Source organism: Haemaphysalis longicornis, unplaced genomic scaffold, assembly GCF_048455015.1.
Source record: "Haemaphysalis longicornis isolate Haplotype H1 unplaced genomic scaffold, Haemaphysalis longicornis Haplotype H1 scaffold_7, whole genome shotgun sequence".
NCBI lineage: Eukaryota > Metazoa > Arthropoda > Arachnida > Ixodida > Ixodidae > Haemaphysalis > Haemaphysalis longicornis.
In genome coordinates this window covers 114,771,630-114,793,069 of record NW_027526422.1, presented here as the reverse complement: position 1 = coordinate 114,793,069, position 21,440 = coordinate 114,771,630, and the positions used below count along the sequence as shown (strand labels likewise).

The 21,440-nt window shown below is 45.4% G+C and overlaps 1 protein-coding gene across 2 annotated transcripts; it reads right to left on the bottom strand.

Annotated features, from left to right (window-relative positions):
• Window positions 1–1,832: 1,832 nt before the first annotated feature.
• On the bottom strand, window positions 1,833–20,856 carry LOC144146838 (transmembrane protein 45B-like). Of its 2 annotated transcripts, none has more exons than XM_077678775.1 (2): window positions 20,665–20,856; window positions 1,833–6,414 (listed from the first exon to the last, which is right to left on the bottom strand). In XM_077678775.1, the coding sequence occupies exon 2, from the start codon at window positions 6,349–6,351 to the stop codon at window positions 5,530–5,532; it is 822 nt and encodes a 273-aa protein (XP_077534901.1). In that variant the 5' UTR covers window positions 6,352–6,414; window positions 20,665–20,856; the 3' UTR covers window positions 1,833–5,529. The 2 variants fall into 2 exon arrangements, with proteins under 2 accessions (XP_077534901.1, XP_077534902.1); XM_077678776.1 differs by lacking the exon at window positions 20,665–20,856 and adding an exon at window positions 15,747–15,859.
• Window positions 20,857–21,440: the final 584 nt, after the last annotated feature.

The following is a 21,440-nucleotide window of genomic DNA, read 5'->3' as shown; positions in this document are numbered from 1 at the left end:
GAAGGGCACAAGTACACAAGTTAAGTTCCACTTCGTAGTCACGGCTCCAGGTTTACGCTATAAACGTACATCCAAACGCATTTTTGCGCACGCAGTTCCATAGAGAAAAAATACCTGCATCTCTAAATTTGAATCGGAATGCAGCAGATATCATGTGTGGCAGTGTAATCAGGTTATACTTGAAAGAAAAAGCTATGCCGCGAAATTTATGAGAGACCAGAGAAGAGTAAGATCAATAGTTTAGGAGAAAAGTCCGTATACAGAGATAGCTCCATTTAAATATAATGTGACCTCTTAGTTCTTCTGTGTACAAGGCTTCAACACCGAAGTTTGTCTGCGCCCAAGAGGTGAATATATTTCTTACTCAAGCTATGCCTTCTCATCTAGCGGACGTACTGCGTGCGGAAAGTTATAAAGGAACCCTGCAACAATATTTTCGCCATTTTTAAACTCTAAAGAACCTTCAGAACGCACTCAACAACCGAATCCAGTATTTAGAAGGGTTCCACAAGTACCCAGCAAATATCACTGCATTAAGTTGAGACGATTTATTAGAAACTTGCCAAACACTTTTACTCTCTCGGTTTGTGAATCGTTTCTAAGCTGTACTGATTTGAATACAGCGAAATCACAGCTATATCCCGGCTTCCTTTCTGTTGCACGCGTAGGCACATTCACTGGCCACTTGCATGAAATTCGCAACAAAAGTAACAGAAAAAAACTTGGCCACCTTCGCAAGTGAGATGCGAAAACAGGAAACAGGGAGAAGGTGGTCTTCACTTGCTCACTTGGCTTTTATTAGGTCTGGCCCTTTCTTAAGAGAAAGAAGACTAAAAAGCGAAGCCTTTTCTATAATCCACCCTCTTGAAGTCAAAAATCTAAATTGTGAGTCTTAAGCCAGAGTCCACGTCAGTTCAGCCAAAGTCCAGGGCAAATACCCGCCCAAGGAACCCAGATCGAAAGCTAGGCGTCGCGAAAGCGCTTGTGCATATGCCTCTCAATCACAACCGCGGGCCTGGTTGCACCTCCTACAAGTGTGTACGTGTGTGTGTGTGTGTGTGTGCGGGTGTTTGTCTGCCTGACTTTTAAATATGTACAGTTGACCCTTTTATTAACGTATGTTAGTGAATGTGATACTATTGCAGATTGCCTGTGAGTTTATAGCTTCTACAGTCAGTTTTTACGTCATCAATAAAAAAGAATACGGTGATAGCGCTACCGGACAGACGGAGGTTTCGTGATTCCAGGGACACAGGTTTGATTCCTACCACGGGAACTATTTTTCGTTTCCAATTGGCTGAGCATATTATTGTTTCCCACTGCTGCTAACGCTGTACCACTACGGCCTGTGGGGCAATCCAGTGTTTAGGTTGCAGTTTTTATGGCTTTAAGGTCCTGGGGTGAATCCCGGGATCTCCCGAACCGCAGTATTTCCTGCAGGCGTGAACTCCCAACACATTCTCGTGGGCGTCTTGCCTTTTGGATAATTTCACTCACCTGTCTTGGCGTAGCGTTTTCGCCCTCTTCATTTCCCCGAGCGGAATATCCTGAGAACAATCCGCACGGACAGAAGAAACCTTGACCGGCATGGGTGTTAAAACTAAAAGTCCGATATGCTGCGAAGAGCAATGAATGCATGCTCCTCTGCCTTGGCGATGGCGATATCTTTCGGTGTGAGTTCAGGTACGGAGGAATGAGTAGCCTTTTATTGGCAGTGTCACAGGGTCTCTTAATGAAAGAACCATCAAAGGAGAATGACACTGTATTGAAAAATATTCTGCACATTCGTGCGACACAGCAGCACAACGATGCTTTGAAAACAATAAAAAGAGAAATTCGAATAGTAATTTTTATTTTAATAGCAATAATGGACACAACAAGTTGGGTTACTGAAACATGAAAAAAGGGAATAAAATAGTGACACCAATATTGCTTCTGCAATAGGCTGGAAAGATGAAAAGTTACATCGCAATCATTATCACAAATAATGTGCCGTATAACAGGCGAAAATTGAAACTGGGTCTTGAAATCAAAGCTCGAAACCGGAAAGTGCACACTTAAAACAAACACTCAGTAGCAGGGTGGCAAAGACTGCACTGTAGCGTATCATAAGGCGCTGACAACTCATTAAATGACATAAAAGTCACAGTTTGCAGTAACACAAAAAACATGTTTACAAGGGGAAAACAGTAGCTTGCGTTGCAATGCAGTGAACAAATCGAGCTCTAACATACAAACATTGGCAATACAAAACTTCCCAAATGAGCGCCAATCCACATATCGGAACATATAATACAAAAAAACGATATACGTTCTGCCAACGCAACATCCATAGGAATAAATGATAAACAAAGGCTCCACTTGCCCAAACAAGTACGACTTCAGGAAACGTTTGCCTTTGTCACAGGATAGCGGTATGGCGCAAATACGAAATAAGGACATTGTACTCAGGCAAAAAAGTAAATGGCCAGAATGCGCCCGCATAAGACTACACTGCATCCGGCACCAATTATTGCTGCGACGTTACGAATTGTCGCCTGTGCGATAGGCCCTTTCAATACATAGGCTCCGGGGCTCTTCCAATGCAAGCTGACAGGTATTTTGAAGTTCTGCAATACGCGAACATTTACCGTATTTACACTTTGTTGTGTCACATTGTAAATAAAAGTAAGGATAGTAATCGTGTTATTACATGCGGAAAAACGTCTACAATACGGCCAGCTACTGCCTTCACTGTACAGAGACAATTTTGTCCAGACGTGCGCAGCTACTTTTTATAGCGAAAGAGGTTTCGATACTTCATCAGCTGACATAGGCCGCCACAGAACAAACTTCAGCATGGAGGCGTAGCTTTGGTATTACGACGTGACACAAATAAATTGTGAAAAACATGTACGCTGCAGCCGTTATGGTCATCATGTTTGAAACATACTATAGTTGTATTATAGACACGCTTAAGGTGAGTTCAGTTGTCATTCTGCCTAAACGTTTTGTGATGTTGCCTGTTTTTTCGCATGTATTGCTATTTTTGAGGATTACAGAACTGTGGCAGCTTCTTTCCCACCCCAAGTAAAGCACAAGGTTGTTACGCAGCAGTGCCGGCATTGCGTTTTCACCTGGGATATTTACTACGAGTAAAAAGTGAGGTATCCAGAAATTTCTTTGAGAAGAGAACATTTTTTTTAGTTGAACTTTAGCGAATATCAAGGTTACTCAGGTATTTCAAAAGTAACCTTGACTCTATCAGCAGTGTCGTGCGGCAAACATTGCTCCGTCTATTTTCATACTACTCTTGCAAAGTTTACTGTAGACAAACGAGTTGTTATGGTTTAGCTCTGGCAGATTAGTGTATGTCTTTTGAGGCAATTCAAAAACACGCTAGTTATATTTCAGAATCCCCGGCGTTTGTCTTGCTACATAAGGCATTCTTGAAAAAAAGTGCTTGGCCGCTGTGAGATAGATGTCCCGCGTGTTTAATAACGGCTATATATTATCACATTGAGCAATTGTAATGTTCCCATTGAGAAATTGTAATGTAATCAAGATACTAGCTTTTATAAGTGTGCAATATGGTGCTAATACTGTTTCTAGCAATTGTGTTTTTTTCTTGAGGTTAATCATAACCTCAACCGTTTTTTTAAAACTCTGAATACGAAAACATGGGAGAACAATAAGTGGCCACAATTATTGTTTGTGTTGAAAGGGAAACACATACAAAGCTTATGTTGAATTCCAGTGCCAGATCCGGAGCGGTCACCGCCATCTGAGCGAACAGCAGGTACTCCGAAGCTGCCTTTGGCACGCAGCCGCCTCTGCCGGAGCAAAGTGCGGAACCGTGACGGGAACAGGAAATCCCCAGCATTCTTTGCGTCGCGTTTTTCCCAAATCGTCCGGTACCCGCTGGCGCGTTCATCCCGCGCTGCGCGGCTGGAGGAGGCGGAGGAGGCGAGCATTGGCTGGAAGCGCAGACGGCGGCGACGTTGGCGACATCACGCGGCAAAAGTAAGCGCTCTAGTGAGTTCCGGCCGACTCCGCCGTTTTCGGCGGGGCAACTTTTCTTTGCATGAAGTTGAACAGCGCAGGGACGAGACTAAGAGCAGAGGCGACCGTCCCTGCGCTGTTCAACTTCATGCAATGAACCAACTAGCCCAGTTACAAATCCTCCTACAACTTTTCTTGCTCCATGGAGCGATCTCGGCTGCAACGGCGCTCCCGATCTGCCATTGGAACATAATTTGGTTGATCCCTATCTGCCATTGGAACGCGTTTGCTCCAGATAGAGCAAAAAAATTGCTCCGAAATTGCTCCGGATCTGCCATTGGAATTCAACATTAATCTAGACCGATTGAAGTTTGTTAGTTGCAATGGAGGTGCCATACAGACGTGTGTATAATAACTTCCTGAAAACAAAAATGATGAATCCGCCACAGCGACTCTAGATCGATAGTTAGGCAAAACGTAAATGAGAAGAAGTATATGAAAGATAAAGCATTCAAAAATGGCTAGCAATTCTGGTCAAAAGTTATGGTCATGCTATTTGCGTAACCTGCATGTGTATCGATTAGCCTTTATTATAGAATCTGGTGTGGTTGAAAAAAAAAGAATATAAGCTGGCGAATCGTTGCATAGCTGAGTTTTTCATGAGTCAGTTTCTGCGTGACTCAGTTTGTCACAATACCGTATGAACTGCGCGAAATCTTTCAGTCTACGGACTGCGTTAATAGGAAACCCCTAAATGGCTTTCAATTGGCCAAACAAAATGGCACAGTTTTGCACCCGAAGAAGTCGCCATACTCTCTGCTTTTTCATGATGAGGGCCAAAGTAATTCAGGCTTCTTCGATGGTGGTTCCGCATTTGTGGATACCTGCGTATTATATGGCATGGTAAGTAGGTAAGAGAGAGTGAAAAGGAGAGACCTAACACGAAAGATGCAGATAAATCCTTGCGCGTCAGTGTGGAAGCTTCATCAAATATCGAGTGCCCATTTATACTCGTTGACACATTTTCTGCATGGGGCCGAAGCCTATGCGATGTTTGCTCTCCAGCCTACGATTAGCATACTTTTAATGTCAATCGATTAATACAAAAATGAAGGTAACTCTGGGAGAGTCATAAAAACAATGCTTAGAGCGTCATGAAAATACTCCTTTTTTATCCTGAACATTTTCCTCGTTAATGGTTATATTGTTTATATTCGATTACCCGGTTTTGAAGTTTTCCTTCCTTTTCTCGGAGGAGCTATTATCCTGTGCTATTATGCTCTGCATATACTAATATCACATGCTATTATCCTATGGATAGAGTAAATTTGGGCTCAATTATAGATAAAAGTTGGAAATCTCACTAATGAATAAGTAGTAAAGGCTGAGCATTGGTTGTACTCAATTTGCACAAAAGAATAAGTGACGCGCACATCCTTTTAGTTTCCTTTTATTTGTAGCGGCATGGTCTTAATTGATGCAGCGTGCAGTTTTCAGCACTTGATAGTATTAAACAGAAAAATTTACTGCCGCCTTTTTCGCTAATCTTTACTTTTTCTTTCCCGACTGCACCATGATGGATGCCAGGTCGGAGTGTCCGTAATTTTGTTGATCAACCTGATCTTTGTGTTTGCATGTCCTGGAGATGCCCCAAGCTAGCAAACCGAAGAAGCCACTGTTTAAAAGACCACCGAGCATGTGCCATGCAAACACGCTAGCTGCCAGCATCATATTGTCATGGTCGTTTTGGTCCCACGCTTGATAATCTGGGAACCGCCCGAACAGCATGAAAGCCAGCTGCCACAGCCAAGTGCCCTGAAGGGTCCTGAAATAGGCCCGACCGAGGGCCGCCAGTACGCTGTGCGGCTTTGTGAGCTCAACCATGATGCACGTCGCTTCAGCCGCAGTAACGTAAATTAGCATTGTATGGACCATGACGTTCAGTGGAGGTCGTCCGTGCAAATGAAAGTTGAATAGCAGTCCTTCCACTGCTACGGCGAAGAAAAGCGCGACGTAGTCCGTGCCAGGTGGGAGAGGGAAACCATTGTTGGTGAGCACGTCCACAATACCACTGAACATGTAGAAAAGGTCCATGGACAGGTGTTGAGTGTTCTCAGTTGGAACAAATTTGCCCTCATGGATACCTGTGATAATTTCGCCCCGAAGGCAGTAAGCGGAGCCTACAATTTTGATGACGCCTTCAAAGGAATACGCCCGGAATATCCCGGGGAGCGGGTACGTGCAGCGGGCCACGTAAGAGCGGCTTTGAGCCTTGCTGCGGAAGTATTCCCACCAAGCGGAAAATGTCCACCATACGCCTACAATGATGAAGAAGGTTCCAGGAATCGCATGCCCTGGAAAATTCCCCATTGCCTGACGGGAACTCTTTGACGTGGACGAGGTGTCTGCGGTCACGAGGAGGCCGTGTTGTCCCTGCGAATTGAGAAAAAAAAAAACGTTGCACTTGCAAACTTGAAAAAAGCGCATAGCGTTTTCGATATACCATGAGGGGGTATAAAAAACAGTTCTATGTTTGCCGGAAACCCACATGCTTACCGTGGATGTTGCGAACGTCTGTACACAGTGGGGTCAGCTTACCGCTGACGTGATACATGCTAACAAAGAAAGCTCGCAGCAGTAACCTATACATCGGCGGTAATTAGGATGCGGGAGCAGACATAGGCCCTTATATTACGGCGAAAACTGACAAAGGCATGTTGGTTTCACCAGTGGAATCAGTTGTGTGTGATGTACCAAATCAGAGAATTGACCATGATGCACACGGATACATGAACGAGTTATAGGGGTTTCAAGCAGGCGCATCTTAAATGGGCACACCTGACAACAATAAAAACTGTCACCAACCAAGAATGTTTAAAATCTAAAAAAAGACGTTTTGGTCCTATACGGATGCCTTGTTCACAATGAAAAGTGGGGGCGAAAGTGATCCGGTTATGTTTGCTTCAAGATGTGACGTAGGCAACGTGCGTACACGTGTGGGAAGTCGCCGTTGTTGCGGCTAAGTGCGTGCTCCGTGAACCAGGTTCTCAGCAATTCAAGATAAAGCCGTGATGTGGGATTGCTCTCTTTTCCAATTATTTTCGCATTGGCCCAATCTATTTCATGGTGTGTTGCTTCTGCTTGTTCGGCGAGAGCGTAAGAAGACACGTTCTTTTTTCTTACGTGGTACATGTGCTGCTTGAGGCTTTGCTGAAAATTGCCTGCCTCGCCGACATAGCTTCGGTCGCAGCCTGCGAAGGAAATGCTGTAGATAATGCCTGGGAACTTATCCTCTGTGAGCTTTTCCTTCAGTTCACCAGGGAGTGCCGTAACATTTGGGTTGGCACTTGCGCTGCCTGTACACTGTAGGGAAATAGGTCATGCGTCAAGTGCTCGCTAATTGTAGGTACATACGGTATCAGAGCGCGGCGATTGGGACGTGTGTTGCCGGTCAGCGCAGGACTTTCTAGCTGACGTTCCACGGAGCGCACAAATGAGTCAGGGTAGCCACTTGCAGAGAGATCCCCTTGAACGTGCTGAATATCGGCGGCGACATTTTCCGGTTTCTTGCAAACCCTCTTCGCGTGCTTTACAAGCGAGGCGATTACGGACCGTTTGTGGGAGACCATTAGAGACCGTTGATTACAGACCGTTTGAGGGTTTGCAAAAAACCGGATGATGTCGCCGCCGACATACAGCACGTGCATAGGATCTCTCTGAAAGTGGCTACCCTTACTCATTTGTGCGCTCCGTGGAACATCAGCTAGGACGTCCTGCGCTGTCCGACAACACCCGTCCCAATCGTCCTGCTCCCATTCCGTATGTACCTTGAATTAGCCAAGACTTGACGCGCAATTTGAGCCCCTTCAGTGTACAGATAGCGCACATGCCAACACAAACGTTACGGCACTCCCTCGGGAACGTGAAGGACAAGCTCACAGAGGAAAAGTTCCCAGGCGTTATCTACAGCATTCCCTTCGCAGTCTGCGACCAAAGCTATGTCGGTGAGGCAGGTAATTTTCAGCAAAGCCTCAAGCAGCACATGTACGGCGTAAGAAAGAATAACGTGTCTTCTTACGCTCTCGCCGAACAAGCTGAAGCAACACCCCATGAAATAGATTTGGCCAATGCGACAATAATCGGAAAAGAGAACAATTTCACCTCACGGCTTTATCTTGAACACCTGACAATCCGGTATACGGAGCACACACTTAACCGCAATGACTACAACTTCCCACACGTGTACGTGCGTTGCCCACGTCACATCTTGAAGCTAACATAACCGGATTACTTTCGCCCCCAATTTTTATTGTGAACAATGCACCCGTACGGGAGCCGAAACGCCTATTTTTATTTTAAACATTCGTGGTCGGTGACAGTTTTTATTGTTGTCATGTGTTTTCCTCATCAGACGGGCACCCGTGCAACCCTCTATTTCGAATGCGCACACCAAGGCGTATGCAATAACCCGAATCATAGCGAGTGTCCTGTCTGTCCGCGCGCAAATTCAGGGGCGCGCAAGGCCGGGTACTCAATGGAGTTAGTGGAGCATATCCTCTATGGGTGCTTTATGCTTATGGAAGACAGCAGTATCACCCGGTATTCGTAGGTGAACTGAAAATTCACATTTTGTCGCAGCTAAAACCACTCCGGTTATTTGTGGCACACTGACAGCTTCAATTGAAGAACTGTATTGAACCGAAAATGATGGTTGTGATATACTGGTACAATAGAACACATCGTCGCACCTGCCGTAGCAGCCAGAGACTATATACATATACACGCGCATCTAAAAAAACGGCGAGAGGACAAGCTGGTGAATCAGTGAAGGAATACAACTAGCCTAACAGCCGCGATTTCGTGCTAAAACGCCATGCTAAAACATCAAGCATGATTTATGAGAATATTGAATTCGCAACATGAACGGTACTCGAAAAAAATCATTACGCTGTAAAACTATTTCAGGAGCTGTTAGATTTCGATTTGCATCTACAAAAAACTGGCATTGCAAAACTTCGCCATTCCGTGTTTATACAACAGGTAGCGTTCCGCAGACGTGTTATAACTGGACGTTTGCTGTGCCACCTATTACTTCGCAGCGAAACGCGCAGTTGTTTTCGACAGCGTCCACAGAGTACCCTCAAACGTGCCTAGTAGCTTTGTCCTCTGAAATACTGCCGATTCATGGTGGAAGAGTAGCATGCAATGCACAATGAGAAATAAAAAGGAAATGGGGTGTACATAAAAATCACCGTTTTACGGCGGAGCGATTGCAGGCTGACTGCACGCTTTTTGCGTCCCTAGACTGAGAGAAGCCGCTCCATACCCTCCTCCTCAGGTAGCCGCACGGGCCCTCCCCTTCCCGTACTTCTTCTCCTCTGCCGATTGCGTTAGAGTAAGGGGAAGCGGGACAAGTGACAGAGAAAATAAACGTAGTTATGCACATGAACAATGTGCGTTACTCCTTACTAGACGGTGTTATTTTCACGTACGTAGAAGCTTTACGTACAGTCGCCAGCAAAAGTTTGCGGGATGTGCAGCGCGTAGCGGAGCGGCGCCAAACTGCATTGCTGCGCCATCTGCAGCCAGCAAGCGCCGGGTCGAGGCTCAAGGAACTGGCGTGTTAGGCGCGCTTTGCGCATGCCTGTCCTTTATTTGTCACCGGGCATCTCTGATTACTCGCTTGCCCGTGACATGCTTTCGATATTCGCGGCAGCTGCGGTGGCGCCGTGTGACCATCGCCGTCGTTCTGCTATCCCTGGTGCTACAAAATACCCAGCCGCGGCCGCCGTTTACGCGGCGCGCAACGTTGAATAAATCTTAGGCTATGTTCAGACTATCGACGCAAAAGCTATATCGTGATCCATGTACGTAAAAAGACGGCGTGTCACGCTGGTCGGTGGATTGAGACGTGAAATGACGTCATTCTTTAAAGTTAGTTACGACAGTTGCGGACAGTCTGAACCCGGCTTTATCATTCAAGAGGCACTGCTGGTTGAATAGGAAATACTTTTATTTTATTTCTAACCTAAGACCCGATAAACAGTCAGCTGACCCACAATTGCGTTTTATTCATCTCAGGGGTTAAGTATCACAAAATTTTATTTGGGGTAGTTCCAACAAAACAAGAGGTACAGCCGTTTTCGGTAACTGTATGTCATGTATTGAATGCCGTATCGTTTACGGCTTCCCTAAAACTAATTATGGGAAGTAAATGTGATTCGGCGTAATGCTAACGGTCGTCCTCGCGGCCAATTCCAGTATGATGTTTACATGAGACCTACATTATATTGAGAGCTCGATCTTTCCCCAGAAAGTTTGCTTTGCCGCATGATTAAATTTGGCGACGCGACTTTTTTTCTAAGCACCACATCGAGGTACGCAGTTTCCGCAGGTAGCCTTTATTAGCTCCTGTAAAATACATCTAGTTGTGGATTATTACATCACTTGGAAGATAAGATTTATTGAATGCTGCGCGCCGCGCAAACGGCGGCCGCGGGCTGCGTGTTTTGTAGCACCAGTGATAGCAGAACGACAGCGATGGTCACGCGCCGCCATCGCGGCTGCCGCGAATATCGAAAGCATGTCACGGGCAAGCGAGTGACCAGAGATGCCCGGTAACAAATAAAGGACAGGCATGCGCAAAGCGCGCCTAGCCCGCCAGTTCATTGAGCCGCGACCCGGCGCTCGCAGGCTGCAGATGGCGCAGCAATGCAGTTTTGCGCCGCTCGGCCACGCGCCGCACATCCCGCAAACTTTTGCTGGCGACTGTACGTAGAACTTTCACACGGGAGCAGAGCCAATTTTAAGAAGGCAAAAGGCCTGCGTGAGACTTACAGACGTACGTGAGGTTCCGAATTTTGCGTTGCGGTTTTTACGTTGCTTCCGCACTTAGAGTTAACCAAAATGGCGGCGCCAGGCCCGACCGCTTCGCAGCGATAACAGCTTCGTCGCTAATCTATCAATTCGATGTCATGCTCTAAGCTGTTGCTTTCGCCTTCGAATTGCCCATTTGTAATCTCAGATGAAGTTTCGAGCTACGAAAAGCTTTCGCTTTTCAGACAGAAAGGAGATTTTTCAGCTGTTAAGCCTGACAAAGTAGCGATTGTTATCGTGATAGCAACAGCCTTGCGAGATCACCTGTGACTACAGCAGTGGCTGTGTCTGTTAGTAGATGGCACCAGGAATTACGCGAGGCTAGGGGCGGTGAGTGCGTGCATCCAGGTTGCTTGTACTTGTGGTGTGCGTTGCGTCGCGTAAATATGAGGCTTTGAAACTACATGCGCGTGGGTTACGTATACTTCTCACATTTGCGTACGTGAACTCTGTACGCACGGGAAAGTAAAACTGTCTACTGGTACTAATACATCGCCAAGCATCGTTATTACAGTTGCGTTTCGGTCGGGCTATCGTAAAATGCGTGCTGTCTGCAGCGACGAAGAACAGCGTGCCTACGAAGAGCGCTGGCGTGCAAAGTAGCGCTGATTTGAGTGACGGTGGAGGAAAGAGAAAATGGACGACGATGGTGCCGCAGGCACCAAGCTTAAGCGCGATTCCCGTCGGGACTGCAAACACCCCGAGGCCAGAAACGCAAAAATGTCGGTGCGGCTTCAATTCCGCTGAGCCCCTTCCGGTAATCCACACGCCCTCCGCTTGGTCATCCACAATCACAGTGTGGAATGGCATTAAATTTGTTTCACCATAATCCTCATCATCATCATCATAAGCCTGGTTGTGCACACTGAAGGACGAAAGCTTCTCCCAAAGGTCTACGGCTACACCTATACGTCGCTGGCTGAGGCATAGCCTTCCCCCAAACTTTCGTAGCAAACCACTCCATCTGGACCTCAGCCGACCGCTATTGCGTGTGCGATGTATAGAAAGCCATTCTGTTACACAAAGTCCCCCTCTCGTACCGAATACGCATTACGTGACCCGCCCGTGCGCAATCGCTTCGCTTATTTCAACTAGAATGTCCTCCATTTTATTCTGTTCCCTAATCCAGCGGCTGTTATCCTACCCCTCCGCGGGGTAGCTTTGGGCACTTCTAGAGTCCTTATGCATTCCGAAAATAGTTAAGCAAGCTTTCCCAGTACAATCTTCTCCTTTTAAAAAAAAAAGATGTACGGTTATCCCGTCATCACCTGCAGGTTTTTCTTTTTTCATGCCCTTGAGATGCTTTCCTACCACATCTTTACTTGCTAGAGAAACACCGTAAGCTATTCTTGTACTTTGGTATTTGCGACAATATTCCCATTGGCATAAAATCATATTTTGAGGATACAGACAGGCACGCGTCTGTCGGAGACGGGAGCGGTGGTGGTGTCCTCAGAGCCACCGCTGGAGGGCGGGGGGTCTTGTAGGATTGATTCGCTGTGTCTAGTAATGAACACGCTCATAATACACGATCCGTACCAGCTTGTTTGGCAGAAGCTGTGCAGAATAGGCAGGCGTAATCTAATGGGCCATGGTAGAGTGACGCCCACGCCCGGGGTACAGCAGGTGAAAGAGCCACTCCAACGCGAAGTCTGCGCAGCAAAACCTCTCCTCAGTGAGCACCTACTGGGGACGTCCCGGGGAGCGGGGGAGCGGGGGGCGAAAAGGTTGAGGGCACGTCTGGCGTTCTTTCCATTCCTTCTTCCGTTCGGGAATGTTTTCTAGTGAATCAGTTGTCATCATTGGCAGCGGCCGAGGAATAACGTAGAGTGACAAGTTCTATCCGGTGCAATGTGAGCGGGGCGTCCATTCCGCCAAACACACAACAGCCGGAGAGGGTAAGGGTACGTGTCTAGTAGGGTGCGGATGTTCCTTTTAAATAGTGACATTAGTGGCTACTGTGCGCAATTCCCGTATCACCACCGTGGAGTCCGTATTAGGACGCAGGATGAAACCTACTTGGCTGTAGGGCCAGCGTTATTGTCTGTAAGCCATCCCGCATGCTGTGAGCAAGGTAGAGACAAGTTTGGTACAGGCAAGGTTTGCCTCTACCAAACAAGTTATTCTTGTAGCCTCAGTAGTTTACGCTTTGTTAACGTCCCTCTCATATATCCGTGTGTAGAATCCTCCAGCTATTTTGATTGTCTTCGCCACGTTGCGTGTAATGATACCGCGCACCTTTCAAATCGCGGACACTCTGTATATGCCGATGGCGAGCTTCCTCTTAGTTGCTTTTACCCGCCGCGGTGGCTCAGTGGCTAAGGCGTTGCGCTACTGAGGACGATGTCGCGGGTTCGATTCCCGGCCGCGGCGGCCGCTTTTCTGATGGAGGCGAAAAGCAAAAACGCCCATGTGTACGAGATTTCGGCGCATGATAAAGATCCCCAGGTGGTCAAAATTAATACGGAGCCCTCCACTACGGCGCGCCTCATCGCCTGCGTTGCGTCGGCGCGTTAAACCCCCAGAATCAATCATCAATCAATCTTAGTTGCTTTTAAGCTTCCTCCTACTTCAAGCGTTTCTTTTATCGCTGCCATGTTGTACGCACGAATGTGGCGTGTTTCACTTCGGTTATTTAATTTCGACAGGTCTTAAAATTCAGTTTAGCCCACCTTACTCGAAATTTTCCTGTTTTTACATTTCTCTTTGCTTGTTTTTCACATGCTGTATCTAAAACAGCTGCTCTGAGTCTATAATTGCAGTTGTGAGGTTGCCAGTTAACGTGTCTACCCAATCCTCGTTCTTGCCGTTGAAGAGCCGGAATTGGTTTTGAAGGGTTATTTTAAATTGCTTCGTTCCGGCCCTGACTGACTCCACGCTAGGTTTCTTACTTTTCGCGAGTTTTCTAGTTCTTTTTTGAGAGACAGCCTTACTTTGTGCCGGACCATCCTATGATCACTACGGCGCTTTTCCAATAATACATCCACGTCATGCACAATACCTGGGCTGTTAATTAACATGAAGTGAATTTATTTTTTGTTGTGCCGTCCGGACTTTTCCGTGTCAATTTCATACTGTTTTCTTTGTCGAAGACCATGTTGATTACCCTCAGAATATTTCTATCAGAAAATCCAACCAGTGCATGTCTTCGAATGTTGCGAGTGCCGATCTGAAACTTTCCAAGGGATCTCTCTCCTACCTTTATCACATCCGGTTGCGTTAAGGTTTCTCGTCGCAATTGCGAAATCAGTCATTCTGATACCTATGGCTGATTCTACGTCCTCTTACAAAGTGTCTAAGGCCTCAGCAGCGTAGCTACTGTTGGCACATAGGCCTGTACTATATTTAGCCTGTATCGCTTGTTTAGCTTGATCATACAACTTCTACCCTTTTGTTAATGCTGAAGAATGTCTCTGCGTTTCCGGATGTCTTCCTGTTGATCAAAAATCCCACCTTGTGCTTTTTCTTTTCCTGAGATGCTCGGACGCACAGACGGTGCCCACTACTCAACTCCATGAAGCTTTCTCGTTTTCGTTTAACCTAACTTAGCCCTACTACAACCCACTTGATGCCCGCGATCTCTTCTAATTGTACAGATAGGCTTCCCTCGACAGGTAGGGTTCACGCATTGAACGTTGCGAAGTTCAAGTTCCAGAGGCGGCTTGTCTGAATCCAAATATTCTTAACACCTCTGCTGTATCGCACGCGTGACCATCCCCGTGGTCAGCGGCTGTATACCAAGTGGAAACTGGAGGCCGAGAGGTGAATTGTGCAATCATGGGAGGTGGAGTTTATTACTACGAAAGGTGACAATATCTTTCTGTGGTGAGTATCGCCCAGAGATTTCTCGGCTCTCGCCGAGCGCCTTCCCCTTCAGCGACTCGGCCTCTTGCTGTAGATCCGGGTAGTCTCGCAGGTAACAATGTACTCGGTGCTGAGCTAGCGTTTTATCTCAGTCAGCGTGTGGGTGAACGCTCAGAATTTTTTCCGGAGCATTATTTGGCTTTTGTCGTGCAGGGGTCTGCCATGGGCATGGTGGGGGCGCACTTGTGTGGATGTTTGTGTTCGAAGGCAACGGCTCTGCAGCGTAGGCATGTGTTGCGTAATGCCATTCTCTTTGACAACCCTGACTCCATTCTTTGGTGGTGATGCGGAGTTCTCAAGGGAAAGTAGAGAATGTCTGCACAACGTCACTGCGATTATTCATATCTGTTGACGCGCAGGCTGAAAATCGGGTCATATCAGCGCAGACGACAGACACCGGGGCACGGGTTTTTCTTCTGCAAGATGCGGAAGCATGTGCACAGGCACTGCAATGACGGCTTTTAGTATTGCCAAGAGAAGAAATCGCCTGCTAAATGTTTATGTGAAGACGATGTATACAAATCCCGTACCCGGGAGTTATGAATGGTTTATATTTGGGCTTGATTGAACAAGCGCGGCACAACCGACGCAACTCTGGTGTTACTGTCTAAGAAGAAACTGTAATATTATCGTGTTTAGTGAGAGTAATCAGCCTTGTTTCTCGAGGAGCTTATTGGAGCGGTTATATGCGCATGAGGCTGAGAATGTGGCGTTGCCTACATCGAGTGGGCGGAAAAATTGCACGCCATCACTCAGTTAAAATTGACTGGGCATTCTGCTTGGCCGATGAAAGAGTCGAACGGCGTGTTACGACAGCCCTGCCGTGTAACACCGATCTCTACCATCCAGCCCCTGACACCCAGTTGCTTCCATCTCGCTTTTTTCAATCGCTTCAGGTCATTAGCCTGATAAATTCAATTTTCACGCGTTCGCGCTGAATCGTTAGGGCCATTGTTTTTTTTTTTTTGCTTGAAGCAGGCTGTGACCAATTTGAAAGTGCATGCCAAGATCTCCAATTTACTCACAGGATCCCCAGGACTGTTCTTGTTTCGCGACCTGTAATGCCGAAAGAACTGGTACGCCTCAGATTATCGATGGCGGGAGGGGCCGCTGTATAACTATTTGGATTATGTCGTTTCGGGAATGCGATATTTTTTTTGTGCAGATGAGGATGTTAATATAGTGAGGGAAAAAGAATAATCAGTTCTCGAAAGCCAGCTTTTGTCTCCCGGAACGCACAACGCGAGCGTACAGCCACCGGTATATCGAACGATCTGATATCTGCGGTTATTGCACTTTCTTAGGGTGAAATGGCCACGCAACAGTTTATTCTCGATAATTGTTCTGCGAATTATATATACATTTCAGCATTTGTTATTAGCCCATGGCAGCCACATGCGGAATTAGCCAATGCCGCAGCCACATTTGCGGCAAATGCAGCGGAAGATTAACTAATACTATGGTCTTCATACAGACGTTTCAAAGAATCTGTTCTTCCATGCAGCGCCATTATCGCTTCATTGTAGTTTGGGATTGCTTGAATGATTTTATTAGCTGAGATTTTATTCAGATTTTTTCGCGGTTTTTTGGTTTGGGTGTGAGGGACGCTTATAATTTTTAAGGTTGGCGCGGCCAGTTTATTATTGTTTGTGCGTTTTCTTCGAATTTGCTAGTAGAAGTGACCTTCTACTTCCAAGGAAATCAGATTTGCGACTTCCAGTGACGGTCGCAGATGCGGAGATCGTGCGACTGCCTCTTTGCAACTGTTGACTGCGTGGTTGTCTGGCGGCGGTATATTGGCATTTTGAAGTTTCTTGCAGGCTTAATGTTGTGGCGCTTGAGTTGACTCACCAGTGCTTCGGTGGTCTGTGAAAAAGGTCTTTTATAGGTCGTCAATTATTCGCGTCAAGTGGTAGAGCGAGGTTTGCTTGTCACCCAGCCACGAAGGCGGTTGTTGCTGTATTGCAAAGGTGTCAGGTGTTCTGCTGCTGGAATTGGGGCTGGCGGGAAACGCTAGTGCTAGTTGTCATAGCCTAGCGTTTCTTAATTCGAGATTTCAAGCGTGAATTTGAAAGCAATTTCTTGTTGAGCGGTGTTGCTAGGGCGGCCTCGTTTTATGTAGTTTTCAATTTCCTCCAGTTTAGAATATTCTAGTGGCCGGTATTTTGACGCACACGGCGTTAGCATTCTCTAACGCAGAAATCACTTTCTTGCAATGTGTGCAGTGTACGTATATCTTAACAATAATTTGAAAGAGTGACAGACACTACGACCTGCCCGACGCTGTAATATCAGCTTGCGCGGGTCATCGGGAGGCATTTAGTAAGAGCACCTGAATAGGGAGTTCGCATATAATAAAGCCTGTCAAACATTATTGCTGCGTTTTTTCTCTGACAGTTGACACAATGGCAAGGTCGCTGTGAAAACAGAACCGCTGCTTGGTGTGGAATATGTTCAAGGAAGCGTGCTTCACATTATGGCCTGGTATCGCTATATCTTGCTAGAAAAACCTCCATTTATTGCTCACCGAAAAAGGGTGACAAAGGGTGATCCAAACGCAAGCATTCATTACATTGACCGGCTTCAACTGGCGCAGTGTCTGCCCTGTTATTTCTTAATTTATGAACGTTGGCTTGAAGCAAAAATTTGCCGAACATATGAATTCATAGCTGCCGAATTCTTGCGAATTGCTTTGTTCACACTTGGGAAAGTATCGGTGTGTCCCAAAGCACAAAAAAGCTCTAATGGGCCGCTCAGTTTAGTAATTAGTCTTGCACAACGTGCAAAAAACAGAAGGCAAGTACAGCGATTTCGGCATAGTTGCGAAGTACGGAATTACCGTAATTTGTCTCTCTATCAGTGCAGGCACAAAAAAATAAGAAAGGTTTTGCATCAGCTTCAAACTATTTGACATCGCCATTGTGGCCGAATAGGTTGCGATTTACATTCTTTAATGCTAGGGGCACATTTATGGTGATAAGTAGAGGTCAGACTTTACGCCATTACAATGCGCGTTTTAGGTGCCAAAATTATGAAGGCAAAACAACTTTTTAGGCCTGCAGCATCGTCATTATAGGAGCCATAAATGTTCCCATGAACGCAAATATTTTAAATGATGTGCACGAGCTGTATCTAGGACTGTATCTAGACAGGACCGAACAGAGGCACAAAAGGTGAACACAGCCGTTGAATCGTCGCAAAAAACTGCTGGACTAATGGCGATCATTGGGCTTAATTGTACTAGCGCACGTTTCCTCACTTTTATGTTCAATGAATACGGTTGCTTGCTCGAGGGTCGGATATAGTGAAACAGGAATAAAAAAAATAGAGCTTGGGATGCTGAGTTTTAAAAAGCGTGACTTTATGTATGCCTGACTCAATTTAAATGAAACACAAGAAAAACATACAAAAAATAATAAACACAAGAGGGACGGCAATTTGTCAAGAAATAACCATGTTCTTAGATAAGGACTGTTAGGTACAACTCTAGCATTTTTATAATGTACAATTACATCCGAATTGTTCAGGCAAGACGTCCCGAGGCTGCAAAGAACTTCATCACAATTGACGAGCAGCTTTCATTGGGCGTTAAACAGACAAAGACAGTTTTGATGAAAAAGCGTGTTTTAGAGACCGTCGGACGTGTGAAATTTAAGGCATGTGGAAATTCATCTCCGCAGTTGGCTATTCAGTGTAGGAGTGATATGCTAGCAAAGCCATGTTCGACGCTAAACCCTTGCGTCGAAAAAAGAGTTCTGTTTTAGGAATTCAGAAACGAGGGTACTTGGGTGCACGTGCTTGAAGAAGTTTGAAGAAGATAAAAAAGAAATCCCAGTGAAAATCGAAAAAACAGTAACGAACTACCACAAACTCGACATTTTTGAACCTAAATTGCGCCCGTCGTCACTTAGAATGAACGTCTTATACCCCTGACACACGGGCACCTAAAAGGCCTTTGCAGAGAAAGACTGCGACCGAAACGGCGTTCGCCTCGGTGACACACAACAAAGGAGAATCTCCTTCACCGAAACGGGCATTTCCCGTAAGGGGTGTTCGCCTATCTCCTTACCCGCACGAGAAGGAGCAGCTAGCGGCGCAGCCTCGTAAGCAGGCGCTAGCAAATCATAAGCTTCTCAGAACTTAGGGAGACCAAATGCGATTTCATAATACTTTCATAAATTGTTAAAATTGCAATGAAATAAATTTCACCAAACAAGCCCAATCGTAATGTATTTTTGTAAACATCTGCCCACTGTTGCCAGATTAGGCACGGGACATAGGCGAAAAAAAGCACTCTATCATTGCGGTTTAATACAAATATGTGAAATTACCCATTTATATTTTTTACACAACAATAAAACGCACAGTTCCTCTCTAAAATAATAAAAAAGGTCTATTAGCCGCACTTTATTTTTGTTATTGTGCATGCTTTTTCAACCGAACTGCTAGCGCCACTTTATTGGTTTGTCAGTTACAGCAACTACATAAAGGAGATCGGGTGTTGCTGTGTGTCAGGAGCGCCACTCCTTTCCACAAAATGTCCTATGACGTGGCGAAAGGGGTTTAGTTTAAAGGAGATCTAGCGTTGCCGTGCGTCACAGGTATTGTTTTACTGCCACTAGCGGGTGTTTTTTGTAAGGTGGTTGAACTAGACGACCAAATTCATCCCCATAGTGCTCTGAACAGCCATTACCATCCGGTAACATATATAACCACCTAAAACTGCACTTGAAGGCGAAACTAGAGGCTAAAATTGCAGATGTAGGCTTCCGTGTTGAAAATAGGCATTTATAGGCATGTATGCACAGACGGAAAACTGAGCACTTATGGGCACTATAAAACCGCTTAAAAGCTCGGTTCAACCTATACTTCATGGTAATAATCACAGTGTGGCGGTATGAGTGCATGGGCCAAAACAGGAATTTGTCTACAATTCAGTCTCTTCTGATGAGCTACTCCACAACTTCTTTAAAAGCGTTGCTAGTGAGATATTTTCTCAGACCTGCATGAGACCCAACGTTCTGGTTGCTTGAACTGGCTGCCTCCCTCTTTCCCGATTTTTAGTGTGTTTTTCTTTGCCCCACCAACAAAATTTGTTCTGCTAGCTTTGTCTCTCTGTCCCTGCGTTGGTAGTACAGAAATACAAAAAAAAATCTGTTTTCTCACTGCGTTACAAGTTTTAATCACGAAGTTGCCACTCAATTCCCTTACGGATTGTGCCAAAACAACTCTTTTACCTCGGTTGCGATGGTTGCTGCTTGTATTATTGCCCCTGAAGCCTTCTCTGCATTGCCGGCACGAATGTCGCTAACCTTGCTTCAGGTTTTAAGAATTGATAACCTCTAAAACTGTATTCCCCCCTCTCACATCGACACTTCCCCACTCGACCATTCCTGAAATGTAATCTTTGTTCGTAGGTTTATGCCCCTACTGTTTAAGTCCCATTCTATTTATAGTTCGGGCTTATTTCAAGGTGTTTAAAGGTTGCGATACTGCATTTTTAAACTTTGAAAGTCGTCATTCAACACCTTTAAAGTGTTTTTCGATCCGACACTCCTACGAACCGTCAGTGTTTTTAGGCCTTTTCTGATGAAGTATTTACGAGTTTGCCCATAAGCCTTATGCGATCAATGAGGGTAAACTGCTTGTACTACACATATACGAGCCTTGGAATGAAGTAAAATTTATTTGCTAAAGCCATCTGAAAATTGGCTCCGCTTGCATTAGACTTATTCTATCAGTGGACGAGGAATTGACCTAGTATCGCCACCGTAGTGTTTCCAAAATTTTTAACGAAATTATCGCTGTTGTTACAGAGTCTAGAAGTCTTTCATAGTTTCCCTGAAAGTTTTTAGGCATATTATACAACAAAATAAACACAGACTGCTGTGTACTGTATATTTGTTCGCTATCAGTTTCAAGGGGAAAAAATCATGAACGTACCTATTCATACATATTGACGGTCACTCTTCTATGTCACAGTGGTGTCTAAAGGAGATTGATCAGAATGTGCAAACTCTCAGCAGTTTGGCGATCAGTATTGTTGCTTTTCTGTAGACGAAATCTGATTCGGGGGTTTCTTCGAACCGCTCTTACACCAGATAATGATTCCGGGAGCAGCAACGTATTGTTGGCGATGGATTTAGAAGATGTGCGCATGAAGCAGCTGACGTATCTGCATCTGTTTTGTCGTTTTTTTACTGTCTTTTGAAACACGGGAAATAACAGCATGCGACCGCTTGAAATGTCGTTTTACCACCTGCGTGGGTATCAACCAACCAACAGAGCGGATGTTATAATTAGAAGGTGAGTTTTTTTCAATTGTGTATAAAATGAGTATGCAAAATTCTATGGAGCGCTTCAACAAAAACAAGAGAAAATTTCCACGTGCTGTCTTGTTGTGGGTATTATGAGAAAACCGGTACATTAGGGGAATTATTTTCCTAAATATAATTCCCCTAGAATTTACAATGATAATCCTCCTTCCCAAATAAAATAAAGTAAAATAAAATATAAACTAGGCCTCATGCACAATCACGAAACCGCACTTGATCACAAGCACTCCCCGATTTTCACAACCTGTTTTTTCTACTTTATTATTATACTGCTTTGCGAACGGACTGTTGTAGGTAGAATGATTAGTCTATTACTGTTCCCTTTCACGAAACCCGTGTCGTGTGACCGGTGGAGATACTTTATTTTTAACGAAACGGGCTCTT

Bases quoted from the DNA above. Each gene is read 5' to 3' on its own strand.
- LOC144146838 (XM_077678775.1), bottom strand. From the start codon at position 6,351: ATGGGGAATTTTCCAGGGCATGCGATTCCTGGAACCTTCTTCATCATT.